Source organism: Platichthys flesus, chromosome 5 (genome assembly GCF_949316205.1).
Source record: "Platichthys flesus chromosome 5, fPlaFle2.1, whole genome shotgun sequence".
NCBI lineage: Eukaryota > Metazoa > Chordata > Actinopteri > Pleuronectiformes > Pleuronectidae > Platichthys > Platichthys flesus.
The window spans coordinates 4,983,197-5,008,927 of NC_084949.1; the positions used below are offsets into that span (position 1 = coordinate 4,983,197).

Consider the following 25,731-nt stretch of genomic DNA (forward strand, 5'->3'; position numbering starts at 1 on the left):
ATCCTAAAAAATAAACATATTCAAATGAAGCAAATTTATCGAGGGCCTTTCGAGCGCAATTCCGAAAGGGTGAAACGACTGCGGCATGATTATGCAGAGGTATGTATTCACTTTAGCAGTGTGATCTTGCATACTGTCTCAGTCTTTTACTGTACTGTAATATGTATACTAGATCTACACTGAACTACACAATTTTGCCTGACACTGTTTTTCAGAGAGATACGAATGGATGGAGAGGAGATCCAGCATGAGTTAATTTACGTAGATGAGGCTGGGTTCAACCTGACGAGAACACGAAGGAGGGTAACAAACATCATTGGCCACAGGGCTATAGTCAATGTCCCAGGGCAACGTGGGGGTAATATAACACTCTGTGCAGCCATTACACAGAATGGGGTCCTCCACCGCCATGCCCATATGGGCCCTTACAACACAGCACTCATACTTACATTCTTGGACCAATTGCACAACATAACAGCGGCAAATCAAATCGATCATATGCAATACATTTTTGTCTGGGACAATGTGTCGTTCCACCGCTCTGCTCTGGTTCAGAACTGGTTTCAGCAACATTCACATTTCACCGTCCTATATCTTCCAACATACTCTCCATTCCTCAACCCTATAGAAGAGTTTTTCTCGGCATGACGGTGGAAGGTATATGATCTCCGTCTCCAGGCTTAGGTACCCCTCAACCAAGCCATGGAGGAGGCCTGTGACCAGATGGAGGTAGCAGCAATGCAAGGATGGATTTGTCATTCAAGACATTTCTTTCCAAGGTGTCTTGCTAATGACAACATTGCCTGCGATGTTGATGAAATTCTCTGGCCAGATCCAGCTAGGCGAAGAGACAATGTCTAGTTATTTTTAACTTACAATACGTAAAGTGACGTTTGGTTACAGTATTATGAATCTTTATGTCAACATTTTGGGCGTGTTGAGAAATATAAATACATATAAATGTAACATGGTGCAATATTGGGAATCTGGGTTACAATAAAAACATCACATTTGCTTAATTGGCATTTCATTCAAAGCGACACACTAACTTCTAGATGGCTTGCAAGTCACCTAGTGCAAAACGGTGGGGAAGGGCCACGGTCCCCTTGGAGACAGCCATGAATGACAGCTTGTGTGTGGTAGAATCATATTTTTAAAGAAAACCTCTATTAAATACAGTAAAACATGACAGTTTGTATGGTTTTAAATTGTCATTTATTATCACAGTGGCATTTAATTATCACAGCAAACAATTACACTGCACTAAACTTTAAGTGAAAATAACAAAACCAGTCAGTATGACTTGTGAACGAATATCATTCACGTCTTTCTAAAACAGCGGTCACGCGTAAGGGAATGAGGTAACTGTTTCCTCTTTTGAGCCTATGAAGGTCACGTGGAATAGGATCCAAAGACTCGTACCCGGGAGGTGAACGACCGTGTCGTCGGATCAATGATTCGTTCATCTGCCGGATATGAGTCTTTGGATCTTTTTTCACGTGACCTGCATCAGCCTGTGCAACAGTCCCGATGCGCGTTCACGAGAAAATGAATGAATCTCTCTTTGAGAGGACTCGTTACTCCCGAGTCCTTGTAAGGATTTGTTCAAAATAAACAAATCATTCACAAACTACACATCACTATTCCACACACTTTTATAGTTATCACTTATGACAGTTATCACATGGACATTTGCTCCAGGCCCAAGCACATCGCCTGTGTAACAGAGGAGCCAGGCTGTGCTAATTCACCCCGGGAAAAGGACATGTACTGCTCCCCTCTTCTAGCTCTAAATTACATTAATTTCAAGGAACCTTATCCCTTTATGCAACTTGTGTGGCGCTGCCTCCTCAGTTTATTTTCAAACTCACAGAAAGTCTTGAATATACTGTAACATTAAAGTGCATTAGTGTATGAGACAAGGCTGCAGGGTTCAAAAGGAGGAATATAAACATACATTTTTATAAACAGTCTGAACTTTAATTGAGGACTGTGGAAAATGACATTGCCAACTGGTTCTCCCAACAGCAGCCAGAGACAAACCATTTGGTTTTAGTTCAGATTTTATTAGTGAGAACAGCAAACATGAATTGGCTAGCAGTGTGTGCAGGTTTCTCGTCAGCTCAGGTGTCTATTCTGAGTCTCATGTGTGGCAGCCTGGCTGCGGACTTTTCAATCCAGTGCGAGTTAATTGGCCAACTAACATCAGCTGCGCAAATCAACTCGCCTTGGTTCACCTGGAGGTGCTCTGACCAGCCACCTCCACAGTCACTTCTAATTATATTTCAGTGTAATTGTTCCTTTTCATCCAAACCCCATGTTACTCACTATCCTTACTCTCATGTCTATATTGTCTCCCACACTTTCAGGATTCTTCCTGATCTAGGGCCTGAGCACGACCTGCCAACGCTAACGTTAGCCTGCGGAGTGGCCCCTGGTGCTGGGGGAACTCTTCACAGACTCGGTGCAAGATGGCGGAGGTAGCGTGCACATGCTCAGTCTGGGTTTGCAGAGCGGCTCTGACTGAGTCCCTGGTGGACGAAGCCTTGTAGCGGCCCTCGCACACCCCCTGCAGCTTCTTGGCCCTTCTCTGTAGAGTCACCAGGTGGTCTAAGTTCTAGAGGGAGGGACATATAAAGAATGAGAGAACATTTGATTTAAGCTTTCACTTATGTTTTCAAACTGATGTCAGAAAGTGGAAAAGAATGACTGACTATATACTGTATGCCTCAAGTGGGAGTGGTTCCAAGAGTCGAAACTGTGATGCTCTAGACCAGGGGTGCCCACACTTTACAGGCTTGTGAGCTGCTTTTGAAATGACAAGCTCAACATGATCTACCAACCAAATAAAGCATATTGGCATTGCTGCCAACACAAATATGTTCCAAGACGGGTCGTAGCCCCCCATTTTTTTTTCATGTTGGCATCCGCCACCACGCGGGTATATCTAGCATGCGTGATGCGATATACCCACACTACCTTTGCGATCGACTGTTAGTTTGCGATCCACGTATTTTAAGATTTAAGATTTTTAAGATCCATTTATTAGTCCCAAACACATGCACAGACATGCAAAGGCACACTCATGCAGGTAGGGAAATTGTATCTCTGCTTTTACCCATCTGGTGCAGGACACACAGAGCAGTGAGCGACCATGTACGGCGCTCGGGGAGCAGATGTTGGGGGAGTAAGGTGCCTTGCTCAGGGGCACTAGACAGGGTAGGGAGACTCTTGGATTTTTGGACAGATCAATCCAGGTTCGTCTTTTGTTGTCTCTCTGTGGAGTCGAACCAGAGACGAACCAGAGACCTTCTCTGCCCATAGTCCAAGTTTCTGCCACTAGACCACCGCCTCTCCTTTGTTGGGCACCGCTGCTCTAGACAGTAAATCTACAGATGTGTTAACTTGACCTGGACAGTGCTTTAACAAATATTCTCGCCACACCTTCGACACAGAAATAGCCAAATTTACCGGCAGTAGACAGAAGGTGCATATTTAGCTTCTGAAAGGAGACTTGATTGACACAGGTCAGCTATAATATAGTACGGCAGCTTAAACGAGAAGACTGTATTGTGTATTAGATTTCAATATAGTGAGGAGTCAGTGACACTCAGAATACAGGTGCATACCAGTACAATACATGAATATGAATTAAAGCACTGTTACTGTATATTCACATAGTACCATGTATTCATGCACAGTATTTGCTCCTTACCCTGACTTTAGTGTCCTCGTGATCAACAAACTCAGGGTCCAGGGTGCAGCTGTGGCGGCACAGTTCTATCAGCTGCTGCTTCTGCTGTGCAAGCCTATCAGCCAGATTCCTCTGGGTCTCCTGTTGGTCCTTGATCACCTGCTCAAACTCAGTCACATGCTGAAGAGATGAATAATGCATATGAGATAACAGTGCTTCAGGTACATATGCAGAAATGGACGATCATGACATGTGTCCTACCTTGTGCACGTCCTTGATCTTGCGCCGCAGGCCTTGTGCTTGGCGGCTCAGGTCACCCTTTGTAGCCTGTTTTTGTGAGCTGTGGACCATGGCCTTTCTACGGTTAGCAATAGTCTCCCTCCTCACCACTGTCTCTTCACTCTCCCTCAGCAACTGCTCCTGCTGCCTCTTTAGTTGGTTGAGACGGACCTAACACACACATATTAAATGAGATTAAACAAACATTGAAACAAGCACACATATCATCAATAACATTTAACATTTATTGTCTGCTTCGATGATTATTTATTGTGTGTGCAGGGTTTACCTCCATACGATGTATCTCAGACTTCATCATCTGGATTTCTCCCTGGACCAACTCAGAGTCCAACGCTGAACGAGTTTCTTTTACAAGCTGGATCTTCTTCTCCCACAGCATGATCTGCCACCTGCAAGTCACACGCACACAACACATGAACCCAACAAAGGATTGCATGTAAAAAAACACGCTGCTAATGTTATCATCCTGTATCTGTTCCTCTATTCCTATATACTCTTCCCTCATTGGACCATCTCTTCACTGTGTGGGTCACAGCTGGTTGCTTGTGCACCAGAGGTTTGTACACAGGCAGAAGATTGTTTTGAATGTCTGTACAAACAGAACGTAAGGCCGATATAGCAGGAACATAATATTCTTAACTCCAATTGTCAACACCAATGGCCCACATGGCATCAGCTGTGTCAAAGCCTGTGATGAAGAGAACATTTCGCTTAGCAACTATCAGGCGCGTGAGACTGGGAGTGGCTCCTGGTCACTTCCTTATTCCAATGCCAAGAGGATGGACTACCTACTGTTATAAGATATACAGACGCCAGCTGTTGGATCCGTTCTGATGCCACTCAAGACATCTCCAGGGCTGCTAGAGTTCTGGGATAGTGTGTTGGATGCCCATTGCTTTGCTGAACTTTTCATACCCTGTCATTGCTTCCTAAATAAATACTTCATTGAACCAAACCGAGTTCAGCTCATCTCATATTTAGGATAAACGACCATGCAACGACAAAACACGACATCACCTGATGGGCTCGTCGCACAGTCCCTAAATTAAGGTGAGACCCAGCTAGAGAGAGAAGCCATTGCTAACTTCTAAGCTAACTCTTAGATCTGAAAAGCGTGTTAACAACTGTGGGATTAGTTAAAAAGTTACAGTACATCCAACCGGCAATGCATCAGCATTGAGGAGTTCAGGAGTCATCGGACAAGAAGGGGGTAAGGTTAGATTCATTATGTAGCCCTGTATAAAATCATTAGGATACAGTGCATAAAATGAATCTCAAAATAGCATAACAAATGTTGTATTAAAAGAGAAAGTTCATGATAATTAGATAAGTTCATATTATTAACAAAAGTAGTTAAAATAAGGTTAAATACGGGATAAAATGTAATAAATATAATATGTACAGTTAATAAGTTTAGCTATTTACAGTTAAAAAAATAAATCAATAAATAGATGTTTGGTTAAAAGGCTCTGTGATTGAGAAGATGAGAAACTTGATTTGAGTGCTTTAAATGTGAAATCTAACTTTTTCTCAGTTGTGTGTCAGTCATTCAGTTTCTGCATTTCTCATTGGGTTGTAGCAAATTCACAGCCAGTCCAAGTCATCCATCTGTTATGGGGAGGGACATGAAGTGCAGGTGGTTCAGTATGCTTTGAGCAGGTGAGATAGAGAGAGAGAGATTTTGTCCGGAGTCCTGAGGAAAGTGTAGTGCTGTTGGAAACATTTAAGAGGTGTCGTCGAGGTCGACTACTCGTGGTCCTGATATTACTCTTCTATGTAACCTGCCAAAGGTAAACATAAAGTGTATGCCCTAAATTGTGAGCTGTAACTTAATGTTGTAGTGGGAAAAGACCGAAGTGTAATGTAATTAGCCACCCACTAACATAGCATCACGTGTTGGGATATCATAGCTTTAGCACTGTTGTTGTTTTCAATGCTAAAACAGGCTAATGTTAAGTCAGTATGATTTAGCGTGATGATATTATGGCTCAACAGAGTTCATGTAATTAAAGGAGACGGACGTCTGTGAAGAGAGGGAGAGAGAACCTGAGATGGTTGCTGGTGGATGGACCCTGCTGTTTTATTCTTCCCCGGATTTTCATTGTTGTGTTCTGCCTGTGTTTGGATTGTGACTGCCATCACCCTTATCTGTGACTGTCATTGCCCAATTGCTCCTCGTTTGGACCTGTGAGTATCGAACTGATAGAACAATGCACATGCTTTTATTTTATGCTCTTGACTGAGTGAAGTGGCCATAATAGTTTTCAGGCCTCACCGAACCCGAGCATCACTACAGGCCTGCAACTGAGTCTTGAGTTTATAATTTCTGGAGCGGGCCCACATGTGATGTTTGTGAGTTAATTTAAAGTCGATAGGAATTGTTTTGTTTTTTGATTCCGAGACCTGTGAAAGGTAAAGATTTTATTTATTAAAGGGTAAATTGAGAATCCATAGGAACGGTTTAAATAATTTAAAGAGACCCTGTATTTTATTTTGTGCATTTGAGAAAATTCCTAAGTTACATTTCATATAACTGTTGCATTTATTTTATTTTGTAAATATTTGACTTCCTGACAGAGGAGGAGCTCACAACAATTTCATTTTTTTTACTTTTAAAATACAGTTGTGGTGGTTTTTAATATTATTTAGAGGAATTTAAACAAAAGATAAGATTCGTTTCAAATAATCTTCTGAGATCATATTCATTTTTTTTGTGTTTACGAACTCAGGCCCAGGAGATCTGGGTTACAATTAGATAATTTTTCAGTTACATGTATAGGTGTATGTTGTCATTGAACTGTGCTAATTGTACTGATTGTGTTTACAGCTGATTGAAGCGGGACAGATGACATGGATCCATCCTTCCACAGCCAGGAGCTCACTGACCTGGTGTGCCATACTTCCGATAAGACTAGAAGCTACACTGGATCTCACAGCTACACACCACAGACGTCTACACACTGGGGCAGATTCAGACAGAGTCCCACAAAGAACATATGACCCAGAGGCTGCAAAGAGACATTTAAAGCTTCACCTGATTAGTTTTTCATTGGCTAGGCCAGTTGTGTTTGTACAATATTTGTGCTGTATGTAAATAAAGCTTTGACTCAACATATACCTTGTTCATGTTTTTTTCCCTTAACAATATGTTCACATCAAGCATCACATGAATGGCTGTATAGTCTTAATTAACTGCACTGCTTTTGGTAAAGGCGTACTAATAAATTATAATATATATCAATATATACATTATTTGCAACAACTAGATATACATTTTTATTATTAATATTGTATGGGAGGGGTTTATCCATATGTGTACTGCAATGACCCAGGGTGACCAATAGCAACCCTTCTACCAGGCAATCACGAGTGACTTTTTGTTTCAAGGGTCTGTGGTTTCCTCCAATGGTGAATCGAGAGATGCTCTTATCAGCAGTTTCACTCCGATTCATATGCTAATTAGATCACAACTTTGCTCCGCGTCCCCCCCGCAGTATGTTTACTCTGCTTCCCTACGGTTATCGTCGCTGGAGAATACGGAACTCACGTCCTGTACACATTCATTAACTGCAAGGTGAGTTCACAGAGCTTTCCCTTGACAGAAATTCTGCTTTTCGTCTAGTGTGTCCTACTAAAACTGGAATAGACATGAGGACGGTGTAACTTACCGTTCAGAAACAACCTGTTTTAACCAACTGTGAATATGTGGCTGGTCTTCTATAGCTGTTTCCAAACATATTAACATGACTTTCAACTGTGTTTAGCAGAGAAATAGCAATGAGCCAGAATGAGACCGGTGATAAACCTGAAGACAGCCAATCAGAGGATAGGCTCATAAATAATGAACGATCCAAGCGAAAACAACCTGTTCTGTCTGGAGGGCCAGAGTGAGGCACAAGAGAGGACATGGAAATACACATTGCAGCAGCTTTTTCCACTTTAAACGATGAATATATCATCTTAGGGGTACCAATACCTCGGATTAAGTCACAGAAAGGTATAGGGGAGAGCGGGTTATGTGGGACATTTTTTACATTTCCTCCCCTCCAGGCGAGGTTAAATGATATATCAGTTATATGTGTATTCAAATGCCTCCATCTCATCTGTGAATATTCTCTTTAACTCAGCTACTGCACACCAGACTACTGATTTTACTTTCCTTTTCTCTTTTTTCTTTATTGCCTAATCAATATTTCTATCCCTTCCAGCTTTTCTTAAGGACTTCTTGTGGTGTCCTGTCACTTTAGTTTGTTAATTTCAGTCTCATCTGTGTTTTTTCTGTTTCCTGTTTTATTTTGTAGTATCTGTCCCTTGTGTGTGGTTTCTATCTTCACTTCCTTTCGGTGATTGTCTTCCCAGTCCTCATGTGTTTCACCTGTAGTTAATTGCTCCTGCCTTCCCTCTTGTGTCTATTTAAGCCTCTGTGTCCTCCAAGCCCTTTGTCGGGTTGTACTCGTTGTTTTCTCCCCACGTCGTGAGAAATGGTTTGTCTGTTCCTGCTGTCTCGTCCAGCTTCTCCTACTTCCTAGTTCTCCGTGCGCCTTGTCGCCAGTGTTACTTTTGTTAGTGTTCCTGTTTTTGTCTTATTTAAGACCTTTTTGGATATTAAATGCCCTTTTGTTACAACCTCTGCATCCTGGGTCCATCTCCTCCTTCAAACCGTAACACTTCTTTCCTTGCATGACCTCAGCGGCTACACTCTCCATCTCTGCGAGGGGTGTTTGGCCCCAGGTTGTCTTCCTGGTGTAGTTTCTTGGCATGATGGCTTTTCTACAATGTTTATGAAATTAAAAATAAAACATATATAATGTAATATAACACTAGAATATGTTTAAGACTAAACTTAACTTGTGCTTCACAGCATTTGTCCCACTTTACCCCACAGCCACCGTTTTCGAAACAAACACCTCTCTTAGCAATTGAGGCTAATCTTCAGCTAGCATCAATCGCATGTTTTATATGTTGGAAGTTCACCAACATGTATGATATAAGTTTTTCTGCCTGATTCTATTTGTTTTGCCACAACAGCTGATTAAGTTCAAAGCAAGAAACATACTTTCCACAGCACCAGCACCAACTTCTCCTTCATGGCAAGGGGGGAATGGGAGGGGCTTGAAAACATAATGGTCAAATGACCACAAATGTGTTCCGTTGCCTAGATACAGGGGGTGTCTCACATTACCCGATGTCTGGCATTACCCCGCTCTCCCCTACATATGGAGCAATGTAAGCACAGGCCAGTGGGGGAGTGTGGAGGTACAAAGAAAAACAGACCTTATGCACGTCTTCCAAAATGCTGAAGGCTTTTTTTGTTGTCAAATATTTAATAATTAAAGAAAAATATTCCAGTGAATCGTCACACAGGCACAGATCTTTACACAACCCGAACAAGCAAAAACTCACTCAGCTTCCACCAGACTGTTGAGGAGTCTTTCTTTTTCATCATGGGTCTTCTCATACATCATCTGGATCTCCACTGAGTCCCGCTCTGCTTCCTAAACACATTATATTTCACGTTTAATATCATTTACTATACAGAGTGCAGAGAATAAAAACAATTAAAGCTGAATTTATCAGCCATGGCATGCCTTAAGTCTTTGGAGAAAATCTGACTCCATCAGCACATTCTCCTTCTCCAGTGCCTGGTTGACTTGCCCGTTCTTGCTGAGCATGTAGTTGAGCTTCAGCAGGTCTCCTCTTAACATCTTTGTGTTCTTCTCCAGATCTCTATGCTCTTGGTGCTCTGCTTCAATCTGATCTGGTGGGGGTGGAGAGGGCATCAGAGTGTGACCGCAGATGGAAGTGTACAGGTTGTCCATAGTATCTGCAAATCCCTTTATATAGTTACACTATATACAGCATACTGCTATAAAGTTATAATTGTATCTGTTTTTCAAAGATTTTTTGTAAAATACATGTACTCAGCTAAAATAATAGCTACATTCTCAGACATGTCATTTATAAGCTAAAGACAATTAGTAGCCTGTTAATAACTGACTTGGACCTGTTTACCTATTCATACATGTGTGTGCTTTTTAAGAATATTACGTACTCTTGAAATGTATTTTTTTCTGCTGCATGACTGTGTGCTCTATCTGCAGTTTATGCATGTTCTTGCTGTTGGCCTCTATCTCCCGCGTCAATCCGACTAGAGTCGTTTGACGTTTCATCCAGAGCTGCTGGTCATGCTTGATATTCGCTGCCAGCTCCTCGATAGCAGCCTTCAACGCATCCACCTTGATTTGCAGAGGACTTAGGTCTTCATTCTGGAAAAGTAGCCAAACAAATCACAAAGATACCATGTAATTATACAAGAGCAGAGTTGGTATTGTGATCTCCGTCATCATGGCAGGTGTTTATGCCTTTTCTATGGACAGGTTTTGAGTCAAGTGATAATGTTGGAATTGATGTAATAGTGTAGTAGTGATGTAGTAATATCTAATTAGTACTTATGAGCTTGAAAGTCAGCTTGTTGACAGGCATTGAAGCTGGTGTCATCACATCCTAAGATAATCAGTTTTTACTATATACTGTATCTGAATCTTAAGATTGTTTCTAATGTACTTCAAAATTCAAATAGTTTATTATTGAATAATACACATAAACAACAGACAACTCCAAGATCTCTCACCCCAGTGCTGGCTGTGATTTTACTGATCTTTCTGTTGTAGTTGGCAATGGTGGTCTCCTTCTGTTCGATCAGTGTATGGAAGGAAGAAATCTTGTCCTGGTTGGACGTAAGAAACTTGTTGTACTTGGTGATCTCCTCATCGAGGGCTTCCTGAGCGAGGGAGAGGCTCTCCAGATGCTGGCTGACCTCAATGCTCTCCAGTCCTACTGTCACCACCTCATTCTCCAGCTGCCACAGCTGAGAGATCTAAAGGGGAGAGAGAGATAATAAGAGAGACAATACTGTCACATTAAATTGTTTTTGTATACTTTGTGTTACGTCTCACCCCAAGACAAACAAAACCTGGTACATAGGGGCCGCTGTTGGGGCAATTAACAAAACACTAAACACTGCAACAAAACTTAACAAAATGGGTCCTTAAGTTCTAAAAGGTTAGGTCGTCATAAACTTATTTATTTATAGAAATTTAGCAACATGCAATCATAAGTCTTGTTCACGCTGTGTTGACCAGCCATAAACTGGGAGCGGCTCCACATCATATCCGGATTCCAGTGCCAAGAGGCTGGGACTACGCCTGCGCACCATCAAGGAAGAACCAAGTCTAAACCACGCCGACTCCTTCTCGTTATTGACCAATCCTGTTCTACCTACTGTTATAAGTACCATACCCGCCACGACTCTTGACTTCCCCGTGCTGCTAGAGGGCCGGGGCTGTGCTTTTGGTGCTCATTGCTGTGCTGTCCATTTTCCTACCTTTTCATTGCTTCTAAATAAATACTTGTTGAACCAAACTGATTCCTTCTCTTCTCATGTCTTGGGATAAAAGAACATGACAGTCACAACTCTCTCATGAACACAAATTTTTAACTGTTCCAACAGGATAAGATTTGTCAAGCCATCCAAACACCAATGCTCAAAGAAACACTAGTGGTACCTTGCAAATTCTATGTGAGTTTGAGACTCAATCTTTAACAATTTACAAAATTGCTGCCGTTATGTTTCTGGCACCAATTCCTAAGCACAAAGGATGCCTCTTTCACAGTTTTTTAGTAGAGAACTTTGAGCAACATACACAGATACATAAACACATTTTTTCCAATAGCACAGTTTGAGGAAGCAATTAGTCAATGGGCTAGACCACATATTGGTACCATCTGGGGGGGCAAAACTTTACCTATGCTAGGTTATTTCTAGGACTGATATAAGTCTATTAATATATGAATACCCTTGCACAAAATCAGTTTTTCATATTTTAGGGCTATATTACCGTTTTCACTCATCAGTGCTCCCCCATATCGCTAACGTGCTAATATCATCTTAACAGTGATACAATTTTGTTCATTTACTAAATTATTTGTATAAGTCAAATGTTGCAACTATTGAAAAGAATAAATTTAGATTTTTCATGCACGTTTTGTTGTTATTGATATACACTTATGTACATTGTTGTATTCGGTTGACCACAATCGTGCGCAGTTGAGCATTTACTTTCAGGTTTTAACAGAAGAGAAATTTAAATTTCTGTCCTGAAAGAATGATTGAAGAAACCTAGCCTCGATGCCAGATGAACTTAGCCCTGCCCACAACATTTGAGGTCGGGAAGTTCGGTCTGGTATCGCTCCGTTGGAGAGAAACTATGCCCGAACAAAAGCTTTTCGGACCAATCAAATTGTCAGGTAGGTCTTTATACGATGATGGACAGATGATCAACAGTAACGTAATCAAACAAGTTACCAAAGAGCGCTTGGGCCCCCGGTCTCTTTTCTCTGATGCTTCAGATGAACACGCTTCTTCGGCCTGGTCTCCTTCGTCGCCATTTTTTAAACGGTTGAAACATGCCCCATAATCACAGCCCAATGGAGCGATATCAAACTCATGTTCTGACTGGAATTATGTATGACAATGTCAGGCTAGAAAAAAACAGCAGCGTGCCTAAGAAGCAGGCAGGGATGACGTGAATCATCCATTGCTCCAGTGATGACTCCTACCTAGTGTCATCCCAGAATCTAGAATCGTGGCAGACTTTACTGAAGGCAACACAAATCCGGCAACATGCCCTAATTTTGGACCTTGCCGAAGGCCTGGGTGAGGGAGAGATGCCCCCAGTTAAATACCATCGGAAATACCGTAGCATATTCACCATGAAGAAGCTCCTGGACTCAATCACCAAAAAGCTGCCTCTGTTGAGCCTGCGGAACAACTTGCAAGAAGATTATCTAGAGATGCCCCGAGAACTTCAAGGGTACTTGAAGATCATTGTATATTCTGTCAGAAAGTAGGTAAATACCAGAAGAGTCAAAACACCAGGGAACCGCTTACACGATGTTCAGAGTTGCGCGCTGATGATCGTATCAGAAAAGCTGCAACCAGCCAACTCGACCAGAGGATACTTGCTATCACGAGTAGAGAACTTGTTGCTGCTGAGGGGCATTACCATAGGTCCTGCTACCGTGGATACACGCATAGAGAGTCTGTTGCAAGTTCTGGTGGAATTGAACAAGGAGAGAATGCAGAAACACAGTATGAGGCAGCAGAGAAACATGCCTATGAAGAACTACTTGCGTATATCAGGAATGAACTCTTTTCCAATCCAGAGATAATACCTATGACAGACCTGACCTCAAGACTAGTGTTGTCAATGGACTCTCTTAGTTTCAGCCAGGTCAAAGACTCTGCCAAGAAACATCTTCGTCTCAAGTTGGAGAGTGAGCTGGCAGGGTCCATCCACATCTTATCTGACGACAAGGAAAGGCTACTTCTGTACCCAGACTGCCTAACTATGAGTGAGCTTGCCAAAGCTGGGGATGCTGTGAAGAAGGTAGCGTTGCAGTTGAGGAATGAGATCAAGAAGCAAGACATAAGTCAACGGTGGCCACCTGATGTAGAGTAGGATGAAAACATTATTCCTGAATCTGTCACTCACTTCCTGCAAACACTGCTGACTTTAAGTTCATTCTTCTTCTGTTCGCCGTAAAATCTCTAACTGGGAACACTGAACTCATCCATACCCTAAACCGGCTTGGACATAGCATTTCATACTCGCAGGTCCTATAGAAGTGATTTTCAACCAGTGTGCTGTGGAACACTAGTGTGCCGTGAGAGATCGTCAGGTGTGCCTTGGGAAATTATCCAATATCTAGTGTTGCACCAATGTATCGGCCGAACATCGGTAGCGGCCTATATTTGCCTCGTTTACTGACATCTGCACATCGGTAATAATCTTGACTTTCACCGATATCATTGGCCGATGTTCATTGGTATTTGTGGTTAAACCACTGGGCATGTGCCGTGGCTGGGGGAGCATTCGCCCCGTCCTCCTCCTCTCAGTGCCGGCGGAAGCTCGGTGTGCTGCACACCTCAAGGTTTTTCTTGTGGGGGAGTGGGGTCCTCGTCCGCGGCGCCTCACGGCGTCCCTGCTGGGGGGGCTTTCTTTCTCTTGGGCTGTGGGGTGGTGTCCTTCGCCGGTGCGAAAAGCGGGCCGTTGGAGGGAACCGGGTACAGCGGTGGCGGCGGCGACTCTGGACGTGTGTCGGGCCCATCTTGCGGATCACCTCAGCTACGGCGCCCGCTGGGGGAACCCTCCGTTCGCACGGGGGGGCCCCCTCCGGGGGTGCGCCTCGGCTGGCGCCTAGCAGCTGACTTAGAACTGGTGCGGACCAGAGGTATCCGACTGATTAATTAAAAAAAAGCATCGCGAAGGCCCACGGTGGGTGTTGACGCGATGTGATTTCTGCCCATTGCTCTCTGAATGTCAAAGTGAAGAAATTCAATGAAGCGCGGGTAAACGGTGGGAGTAGCTGTTGGCACTCAAAACAGGTCAATCTGAGCTGGGCTGTTTTAGACAGGGTAAAAAGGTGCTGTTTTAAATGATCATTGTGGTATTTTGACCAAAATATGTGACAGATATTTCATTAAGACCCCAAGGAAACCACATCAACTGGTAATATGGGCATAATATGTCTCTGTTAAATAAAGTTTAGTTAAATCAAAGATTGTTTCATAAATCTTATTCAATTTGTGCCCATTAAAGGTAAGAGTAATAAAGGGCTGAAATGATTTAAAATTGTGCTTTATGATACATTTAGAACCTATATTACTAACTATATGTATTATATAGGCTCATAAAGGTTGAAAATCACTGTCCTAGAGGTTGATACAGCACTGTGTCTCCAGAAGATGGAGCTTGCCAAGGATGACCTCACACTTCCAGTGAACATTCATCCGTGTATGTTCACAGCACTGGCATATGACAACATTGACCGACTTGAGGAGACAGTCAGAGGAGCAGGCACCTCCCATCGTGTTAATGGTTCATCATCATAATTATTGTAGCCTAGTGGCCTAGGTTGATTATATACAAACCAAGGGACTATTATTTGGTTAAATTTAACTTAATATTGTAGTTGAAGAAACAAAACACTAAATAATATTATTTGAAACTGCAAATTGCGCAAAAGTAGACTATACATCCTTATAAAATTGATAATGTGAACTGTTCCAGTACAAAGGAGGCCATTAAAAGTATTTATTGGTGGGTTTATTTCAATGGAGACGAGATAATAGTATAATGGTACAGTTATCCATGACATGATGACTGCAGAATTCATCTTTCCGCGTTAGTCCGATAGAGGTCTCTCTGTTCAAGAGGTAATAACCATTAAAAAGCACATCAAAACATAATCTAGGGATGTATAACAATTAAAAAATAGCAACTAGAATTTGCCCACCCAGATGGTACCGATATGTGAAATTTCAGGTCTGGGCCCATGGAATAAATGGCCTGAACTCCTCTGGCCATTCCAAGGTGTCAGAGACTTGCTCAAAGTGTGTGAAATACTCATCCACCTCTTCATCATTAAATTAAAAGTGTGCTGTTCCGAGCTAGATTTAATATCTGATTAGGGTTGAGCTGAATACTTGGATGAAACAAGTATTTGGTACTGATTATGAATGAGCATAAGTACCAATCCGCATAACGCAATCTTGTCGTTGTCACAGCCGCTCTGTCGACAAGGATATTAACATGTAATATCGTAGTTAAGTTAGTCGTTGAGTTGAGTATATTTATGACAACCTGCATCGAAGTTAATACTTCTTAATACGACATGTGTTGTGTAGATTGATTCACTGAAGTTTATAAAAAGATTTGTTCTGAATAGCGCAATAACTCTTTTGATCACAAACATTGATCTGAAGCTCAATTCTAAATTCTCAATTCTCCCGCCCACTTTCGGTTAAAGTCTTGCCCCTTCCGAGTAAGGATACTGATATGGATAATCTAGTTGGTTGTAAAGATAGGGATAATGTTGTACTCACTCATCCCTACTTCTGACATAAACTGTTGATTTGACTTGATACAGAGCTCTTTCAAAAAAAGGCCTGGGGCCTCATTTGTAACTGTTGCTTATGCACAAAACGGGGCCTGAAATGTGCTCAGCGACTTCTCAAGCAAAGGTTGGGATTTATAAAAACAAACTTGACGGGAGAATGTGCACACTTTCACGCTAAGTCAGAACCATGTGTACCAGCATTTTGGAGATAGAAAAATGACGATACAGATGTGGGGTTGTGAACTGAAGCCAGATGATTAATCCATCTCGCAACAGAGTGCACAGAGCACACTGGAGATCACTTACAAAAAAAAAACTATTCACTTTCAAACCTCTATTTCCAAATTAAATCCCAGAGTGGCGGTTAGGATCCCACTGATCTGTGAGGTATTCTGTCCGATAGCTCTAAATCAGGGGTGTCCAAACTACGAATCGCGGGCCAACTGCGGCCCGCCATCCGATTTTAAATGGCAATTTTTTAAACTAACAATTGGAACTTACTTATAGCACTTTGTAGTTTTGCTTTATTTTTGAAAAAATTTTACTTTCTTGTTTCTAGTTGTTCTGGGTTTGTAACCTCGGGTTTGAATGCACTTATTGTAAGTCGCTCTAGATAAAGGCGTCAGCTAAATGAAATGTAATCTTTTGTATCTTTCAAAATGACATCTTTACCTTTTCTTTCTTGAGCTCAGCTTTCTTGCTGGTGAGCCTTTGGGAGTACTTGGCAGCCTTGTTGTGGGTAAGCTTCTGCTGCATGTGGGTCATGATCTTGTCCTCCAGCTCCAGACGCACAGCATTCTCTTTCTCCAACTGCCTCCTCTGATTATTCAGTTCAGCCTGGTGGTTGCTGGTTTCCTAGAATGACGAAGGAGAAGATAGGGGTAAAGAAAGTGTGTGAAATGGTTATCGAGGGAGAGAGAGTAGAACGACTGTCAGGACAAACACAGAAGGCTTTGCCCCCTCTCCACCTTCGTGAGCCTGTCGAGGGTGTTCTCGGAGTCACTCAGGATGCGGATGCAGATGCTGTATTCTGCCTGTAGAGCCTCGTGCTGGGCCTGTTTTTGACTGATCAGATTTCCGGAGGTGGCTCCATCCATCTGGGACCAGTTTAGCTGCAGAGTCAGTGCCTCATTCTTCTCCTGTTCTTCAGAGGTGGATTTCTTGAAGCCTTCAATCTCTCTGTCCATTAAGATCACCTGGTGCTCTTTTTTGCTTTGCGTAACACAAACAGCAGAAAAGCACGTGTGAACACATGCTTTCATTTAGATATTTGTCACCATTCCTTATATCTCAGGTCATTAATATCATTGTGCGTGTATGTGTGTGTGTGTGTGTGTGTGTGTGTGTTTGTGTGTGCACATAGGGGGGCACAAGGATGAGGAAATGAGTGGCTGACGACACCAGATCCTTCAGCTAATTGGCTCCTGTCAGGTGACATCTTTAAATATACACCATTGTTTGTATCTCTGTAGAGTTTGCCAGGCTGCCAGCTTCTGTGTTGGTGTTGTCTTTTCATCAGATCCCCTCCTCTTCTCTCTGTACACCAACCCTCTCGGCTCTGTCATTCACTTACATGGCTTTTCCTACCATTCAAGATTCAAGATTTTTACTGTCAAATGCACAACAATAACATTAAGCAGTTGCTGGCAGTGAAATGCTTGAGTCTCAGGCTCTCTTCTAACAATGCTCAAGTAATTACAACCTATACAATAAATAAGATAGAAATAGTGTAAAATAGAATAAAATGGAATATAAATATTTAAAAAAGAGAATGTATATATATCTAAATATATATAAACAAGTTAGCTGATGACCCCCAACTAATCCTCTCTTTTCCCCAATCTGAAACACAGGTAGCAGCACGAATCTCTGCCTGTCTGGTGGTGTGCAGACATCCACTGACATCTTTCAGTGGATGTCTGCACACCACCTGAAAATTAACATTGATAAAACTGAATTACCTTTCCTTCCAGGGAAAGGCTCTCACACACTATTACCTTTGACAACTCCATGTAAGCCCCCACCCAGTATGCTAGGAACCTGGGTGAGACACTCGACAGTCAACTCTCTGTTACTGCCAACATTACTGCTACAATTACGCTCATGGAAATACATGCTGCACAACATCATGAGAATACGCCCCCTTCTCACTCAGAAGGCAGTGCCGGTTCTGTTCCAGGCTCTGGTCATCTCACGCTTAGACTATTGTAACTCCCTCCTGGCAGGTCTACCTGCTAGTGCAATCCGACCTCTGCAGCTCATCCAGAATGCACCAACTCGACTGGTCTTTAACCTTCCTAAATTCACTGACACTACTCTGCTCCTCCACTCCCTTCACTGGTTACCAGTGGGTGCCCGTATGCGTTTCAAAACATCGGTACTTGCGTACCGTGCTGTGAACGGATCAGGTCCAGTCTACATCTAGGACATGGTCAAACTTTACACCCCAGTCCGCTCAATCCGCTCTGCATCTGCCAATCGGCTCATTGCTCCCTCACTGCGAGCTACCCACTCAACAAAATCACGACTGTTTTCTGTCCCTGCTCCTTAATGGTGGAACGAGCTCACCAATGACATCGGCACAGCAGACAGTCTATACATCTTCCGCCACCATCTAAAAACACACCTCTTCAGACTATACCTTGAATAAAAGTTTAAACCAACAATTTAGTAGCACTTAAATCGCACTTACATATAGCACTTTGTAGTTTGGCTTTCTAGAAGAACTAGTACTCTCTTGATTCTTGTTTTTCTGGATTTTTACCCTCACAGTTGAAGTCGCTTAGTATAAAAGCGTCAGCTAAATGAAATGTAATGCAATATAATCTTGTTTGGTTTAGTTGGGGAAGTTAGTTAGTTTTAGTCAGATGGACTTGTTGTTTATTGTGTTGGCCTCTATCTAAGCTTAAGCTGAAATCTTTCTCTCTGTTCTTTGGAAAATCCAATGTAAAACTAGAAGGACGCTTACAGAGCACATATCTCCGCCAAGGCTGATGGCCGTTCTTGTTATGTTAAAGGAAGCGAAAAAGAAAATCCTGGATCCGCACTTTTATCAGGATCTGTTCCAAAATTTGAATTGTTCTTCCTTGTCATAAACCAAACTCCTCTGGAAAATTTTATGAAAATCAATTCAGTAATTTAGTTGTTGATTAGCTGCTAAATAACATGAAAACATTATTTCTTTGGTAGAGGTAATAATACATAGTTATCAAGCTGTTTCTTTGGCAAGTCAGGACTCGGCGAAGACAGATTATTAGATTATTATTATTGGCCACACCTCGACATGTCCTAATACAATCTAAATATGCAGTTTCATAGATCTGCATATGCTGAAACAGTTGATAAGGGGCATTCATCATAGTTTAGTTTTCATTTCCCTTGAAGCTTTAGCCTGAAAAATAGAGGATGGCAACAATCTGTCACTGAGAAAAACACTATCACCATCTTTTTTTGTGAAACATATTTTCAGTAGAGACATTACATTTACAACATGTTTGAAGTACAATAGCTTGTTTCAAGTGGATCCACAAGGATGTGTTCTCAGTCCCCTGCTCTTCACCCTGCTGACTCACGACTGCACATCAAACTACAGCACAAATCACATGGTGAAGTTTGCGGACGACACAACTCTGGTGGGTCTCATCACCAAGAACGATGAGACCCACTACAGGAAGGAGGTCAACCTCTTGACCACCTGGTGCAGAGACAACAACCTCCTGCTGAATGTCAGCAAGACAAAGGAGATGGTGGTCGACTTCAGGAAAAGCCTCACTGAGCACCCCCCACTGACCATCGATGGTGCTGCTGTGGAGCGAGTGAGCAGCACCAAATTCCTGGGGGTGCACATCAGCGAGGACCTCTCCTGGGCCACCAACTCTGCATCACTGGTGAAGAAAGCCCAGCGGCGCCTCTACTTCCTTCGCAAACTCAGAAAGCGAGAGCTCCCATACCCATCCTGAAAACATTCTACCGGGGCACCATTGAAAGCATCCTGTCCAGCTGCATCACTGTGTGGGGCAGTAGCTGCACTGCACACAGCAGGAAGAGACTGCAACGCATAGTCAACACAGCTGGTAAGATCATTGGTGCCCCACTCCCTTCCGTGCAAGACACTTACACCACCCGCCTCACCCGGAAAGCCACCTCGATTGTGAGCGACACCAGCCACCCCGCACACGGTCTGTTCAGCCTCCTACCCTCTGGAAGAAGGTACAGGAGCCTCCGTTGCCGCACCACCAGACTCGGAAATAGTTTCGTACACCAAGCTGTCAGGAAGCTAAATTCTCTCCCCTCACTCCCCCCAGACATATCCTCTAGTCTCACTGGAGGATTAAATCCCCCCCCAAACAACTAAAAACACTCAGGACTCTGCAACAAACTGTCTCTTGTACTTCTTGTACTGTTTGCACTTTATCACTTAAATCACTACGTTTACACTTTTAGAGAAACTTATGCTGCTGTACTTAAAAAAGTCTGTATGTTTACTTCTGCAACAAACTGTCTCTTGTACTGTTTGCACCTTATCACTTTAATCACTACGTTTACACTTTTAGAGAACCTTATGCTGCTGTACTTAAAAAATTCTGTATGTTTACTTAGTATTAAGAAATGTCTTGTGTTATCTGTTATGCCTGTGCACTTTATATGTCTCACTGTGGGAGAGTGGGAAACGTTGTATCGATTCCTTGTGTGTTCTGAACATGTTAAGAAATTGACAATAAAGCTACTTTAACTTTTAACTTTAACTTTTAACTATCAGTAGCATATTAATATAATCATCCCTCTCTTGCCCTAATTCTCACCGCACATCCTCCTGCATCTTGCTGAGGTCTTCATCTCGTCTCCTCAAGCTCAACACGCTGCTGTTCCACAGCTGCAGCAGCTGTTTACGCATCATCACCAGAGACTCCATCTCCATCTCCACCTGCACACAGACACAAACATGTGTGGACATGTGGCAATGCCAGTGTTGTACAGACACTTCACCAACACTCATATAATATAAGAATCAAACAATGTATATCAGAAGCTTACATTTAGAAGAGAATTTATGAATGGGGACAATGACCCTGACTTTAGTGCTTAACTTGAGTCATGTGATACTGACAGGCTCATGATATCAAATCAAGCATGTAATCTCATAATAATCTCACTAGTCAACTATAAATTATTGCAATATATACAGTACTGTTTTTGCCAAACAACTTGTGCATATTGATCGCAGTAATGTGATTTATGTTTTTAATCGTTTGGAAGCACAGAAATTAATATCTTTACACTAACACTGGATTAAATGTGTAATATGAAAGGTGTCACATTAACCGATCCCTTGCTAATAGTTAACAAACTGCAGGAAAACACAGAGCCCCATTGAGATGCTGAGGAGCCAGATGTTCTCAGGAGATTAAAAGGAGGATAAATGTTGGATTTGTATTCATTATGTGGCAAAAAACACAACTCCAACTTTTAGTGTACAAAATGTGTTTATTTATTGTTTTCTAACACTGACATTTGTGTCATTTTATTTCTTACAGCTTGGACCACTGTTGTTAAGTGGCCAAAACTATATTGCAGCTTTAATCTTTAATCCTGTCAGTTAACTGCAAATGATTGAGTTGTTTAAAGAAGCTTTAATTGAAACTATTCAAGGTTGATGCCTAAGGCACTTTGACCTTACATATGCAGTTAAAACTGTCTTATTTGATCCTATAGTTACCTCAGAGAGGACCTGTCTGGCTGCCTGTGTCTCCTCTGCTTGAGCACAGGCCTTGGACTCATACATGGCAACCTGCTGAGTCAGCCTCTCCAGTTCCTTCGTCAGACGCTCCACATATAAATCCTGATGACAAAAAATGTTCAACCAATGAAAGTGAATTAATGAATCAATGAATATGTATAATACAGTTAAAGTGTCAAATGAATTGATATTGTTAATGTGCCCGACTTCATCCTGTCCACCTGCTTCAATTTCTGTTCTTCAGCCTGATTCTTCTCGGCTCCCGCTTTGTGTCTGGTGGTCCTATTGGCTTTGACGTCAGAATGCAGATCTTCACAGGCTCTCTGTGCGAAGACGAGGTGCAGCGACAAGTTGTCGACCTCTGCCTGTAGCTGGGACACTGGAGAAGATACACAGCGCTAAAACATTAACACTAAGTCTCAGATCTTTAGTTTGGAAACATGGTCTGACACTGATTCTGTCTTACTGGTGCTTAAACAGTGTTTATGTCCAATGGACTAAAGTATGTTCATACAAAGCCAACTAGGCACTGAAATGATGAGGCACAAATCTATTTCATTTAGATTTAACTGTTGAATGTTCTGTGTAAACAATCAAACTTAAAATATAAAGTTAATTTAATTTGTGATTTAGCTTTATGTTGCAATTTGTCTCATCGGGTTGCACTAAAATCTAGACCCATGTGTTTTTATCTACATCTGCATATATAAGTTAACTTCACAGGCAGAACAAAGGAAGCTACAATATAATCTTACTCTAGATTACTAAAAAACGATCTCCAACTTCTAATAATCATAATATTTGATACTGACATATACAAATTGCTGTTGGGGATACAGACTGGTTTCTAAATTTAAAACAAGAAAATAATAATATTACAATTCACAATTTTTTTTAAAGTAAAGGACAGGCCCGACTTCACTATGGTATTTTTCACTCATAATTCCAAACATAAGACTCATAATAGATTTTAATTGAAATCTTGTTCATAAACGTATAAAGTACATGGTGCAACATGTGAAAAAGAAATGTAATCCTGAATCAAGATCCCCAAATGGAAAGTCAGGCTCACCATCAGCTTTGGCTCTGCTGTGCTGGCTGCTAATGTTGGAAAAGTGTCTATTCCCTGCCTCCAGCTGATCCTGGGCCTGACGATATTCGGTTTCCGCCTTTTCCCTGTTCTGATGATGCTCCCCCAGCCTTGTGTGGAGTCTGGCCAGCTGCTCCTGAATCCTGAAAATCTTTAAGCCTTTCTCCTGTATGAGGCTGGCCTCTGCCTTCTCAACTCCCAGCTGTGGCAGAGGTAGAGCGCGAGTGAAGGAGGAAGAGCAAAAGCAGAAGTCAGAACAAAGTATCCAGATAGTTTTACTCTGGCTTTCTATTGTCCTGAACACATTCTTTCTCAAAGACAATCTCATTGACAATATTTTCATGTTGGACCTTAAAATGTGCTTGCTGCACAAAGAAATAACAATCCAAAAATAGTCCACATTCTAAACAACTCAACATCACCATCTTCTGGACATACTGAGAACATATAGTTAAAGAAAGGTAAACAACCTTTTCCTTTATCTGAATCTCGATCCTCTCCAGCTCCTCTCTCAGCTGCTTGTTCAGAGCAGCTTGTTGCCTTCTGACCAGGGGCTGTAAAAAGATGAAACGTTGAAACAATGACAAATTGATAAATGACGAAATCTAATATTATTAAATTACACTCAAAATTCAAACTGTTATGAATGGAGGCAACTACTGATCACATCAATATTAAGGAGATACTACGCACATGTTCAGGATCAAGAACAAGAAATTCCTCCTCTCCCTCCTCCTGCAGCAGTGGCTCCTCATCCTCCATGTCTTCTGACATGTTGAGGTTGGAGAGGTTAATATTCACCGGCATCTGAGCAGAGTTGTCTTGCACTGAAAGACAGAAAATAAGTCATTCTTAAAATGAAACAACAAATTATGATGTAAAAAAGGATCAACACTGTTGTGTGATAATGAACTTCATTACTAAATTAATGAATGGCAATAACATTTGAACCAAGCAATCGTAGGCAAACCAACCTAAATTATCTTTTCACGTACCTTACTTTACATAAATTGTAAATAATTTCTGCGTAACTTTTCCTGTTTATTTATAAATGTGAATGTATTGATCAGTGCTTTGTTGTGTGACAACTTTATATAGATTTTTAAATCCCAGCAGGTTTATTGTGTGACCGACCAGTGGCAAGTTTTCATCCTCACCACTAAGGGAAGGGTCAGGCTCAGGGGCCGAGTCTTCAGGCTCTGGTCCAGTCTGATCCTGTGAGTCACACTGGCACACATAAAACAGCATGTGTAAAGCTTCCTGATATAGATTATGATATAGACATTGTATATTGTTAGACAAACATAACATTACCATTTTTTCACACAGACATTTCCTGTGAAGTTTAAGGCCACACTGTCAAGATATTAAGATCCTTTCACTCAAAACAAGCAAATTTTGCTGCTTAAAATAGGATAAGGCATTTGTCTATGTACTTTTGTTTATTTGATTGTAATTTAGAAAGAAATAAATTCAGAGAGAATTGTAATATTTCCTTATTTAGAGATAACTTTGTCTAATTTTGCTCCCTGGAATCATCAATTTCAAAATTTTAAGTAATCTGATGCTTAAAGAAGTGATTTAGTTTTTAACCTTACTTTATTGTTTGACATTAGTCTTTTTGATCTCATTTCAAGATCGTCTAAAATGACAGGATCAGGATAACATGACATTGAGTGAAATTCACTCCATGCAATGGGAGCGGTTGGAGTAAAAGCCTGTTATCTTATAGTTTGTGCTTAAATTGTGACAGGGTGGTTTTGCAGTGGTTGACTTTTACAGCTGCTGGAAATTGTTGTCTCATCAGATTATACTATGAAATTAAGTAGTCTACTAGTGCAGCATCACGGCACCTGTCTTCACAGAGGCTTTATAAAGGAGTTAAAACATAAAAGAAAAAACAGTAGCTTGACTCGTCTTGATTCCTCACACACAGCATACCTCTGTTGGGTCAGTCGCTCCCCTGTCCTCTGAAGCCTCTCCTTCCTGTGGCTCAGGGTCTTCGTCAACTTGGCCATAGCTTCCTTCCATAGCACTCTGCGTTGGACCTGTTATGACGAACAAGTGGTCTTACATACAGGCTACCAATGGAGGAACCAGCACAGGTCTGGTGTGAGTCGGCTGGCTGTTCCAATGTGTGAGACAGCTCCAAGCTGCTGGAACACAACCTGAGGGACGAGAGCAGCCACAAATGTCATTAAACACAGGCTTGAAACCGATAAAACCTTCATCTCTTTAGCGTGGCTCTATATTAACTATTGTTAATAAACATTATTTTATGACATCTGTGTTTTAGATTCTATTCTAGTCTGTTTTTATTACTGGTATATGTTTGTATCCCCTTCACTGACGTTTCCTTTATTTATTGGGAGTTGTTTTTATTGTTATTTAAGCTTTTTAAATCTTTTCTATTGTATTTCATGTCAGCATTTTTATTTGTTTTATCTTTTTGGGTCATCAGTCAATTGTGAAGCACGTACATACAGTTGTTATTCTCCTGACATGTGCTACTTTAGTTTTAACCAGCTTTGATTAGCAGATATTAGCTTAGCGGTAGCTTGTTTGCCTGAGCTTAATGAATGATCAATGGAGCTAAAGCAAAAAGCTTCAGTAACACGCTTACTGAATAGTGGACAGCTAACGTAAGCCACTGAACAAATACAATAACAACAGCACATTTCTGAACGAGTCAACAGTAATGATACCTTTCATTCTAACATCAGCAACACTCACCAGCGGAGAACTGATGAACCACAGCAACGACGTTGCTAGGCAACCGCAAACTTCCGTCGGGAAGGCAGCTCGGTGTGTGTGTGTACCGGTTTTTGTTCCACTGCAGGACCTTTTCCACTATAACGATGACCTTGTCAGGACCAGTGCCCCTCATGCCCCTCATGGGGACCACAGCCTGCTCCTCATGAGGCATAATGTGTCAACAATTGGGGACGC

General features: G+C 41.7%; 1 protein-coding gene across 1 annotated transcript; it reads right to left on the reverse strand.

The window, feature by feature from the left end:
• Nucleotides 1–1,224: 1,224 nt before the first annotated feature.
• Nucleotides 1,225–25,708, reverse strand: LOC133953374 (coiled-coil domain-containing protein 40-like). The gene is made up of 19 exons (XM_062387280.1): nucleotides 25,516–25,708; nucleotides 24,724–24,830; nucleotides 23,940–24,009; nucleotides 23,476–23,609; nucleotides 23,253–23,336; nucleotides 22,765–22,984; nucleotides 21,914–22,071; nucleotides 21,672–21,794; nucleotides 20,758–20,879; nucleotides 16,924–17,167; nucleotides 16,628–16,810; nucleotides 10,626–10,871; nucleotides 10,047–10,260; nucleotides 9,583–9,752; nucleotides 9,398–9,489; nucleotides 4,263–4,383; nucleotides 3,956–4,144; nucleotides 3,716–3,874; nucleotides 1,225–2,617 (listed from the first exon to the last, which is right to left on the reverse strand). Exons 1-19 carry the CDS (start codon nucleotides 25,706–25,708, stop codon nucleotides 2,366–2,368), a joined length of 3,081 nt encoding a protein of 1,026 aa, XP_062243264.1. The 3' UTR covers nucleotides 1,225–2,365.
• Nucleotides 25,709–25,731: the final 23 nt, after the last annotated feature.

Coding starts and splice junctions, on each gene's coding strand:
- LOC133953374 (XM_062387280.1), bottom strand. CDS start 25,708: ATGCCTCATGAGGAGCAGGCTGTGGTCCCCATGAGGGGCATGAGGGGC. Junction 23,337..23,475: donor TTGTTCTTGATCCTGAACAT/GTGCGTAGTATC, acceptor ATCTTTTTACAG/CCCCTGGTCAGAAGGCAACA. Junction 10,261..10,625: donor AAATCACAGCCAGCACTGGG/GTGAGAGATCTT, acceptor CTACTTTTCCAG/AATGAAGACCTAAGTCCTCT.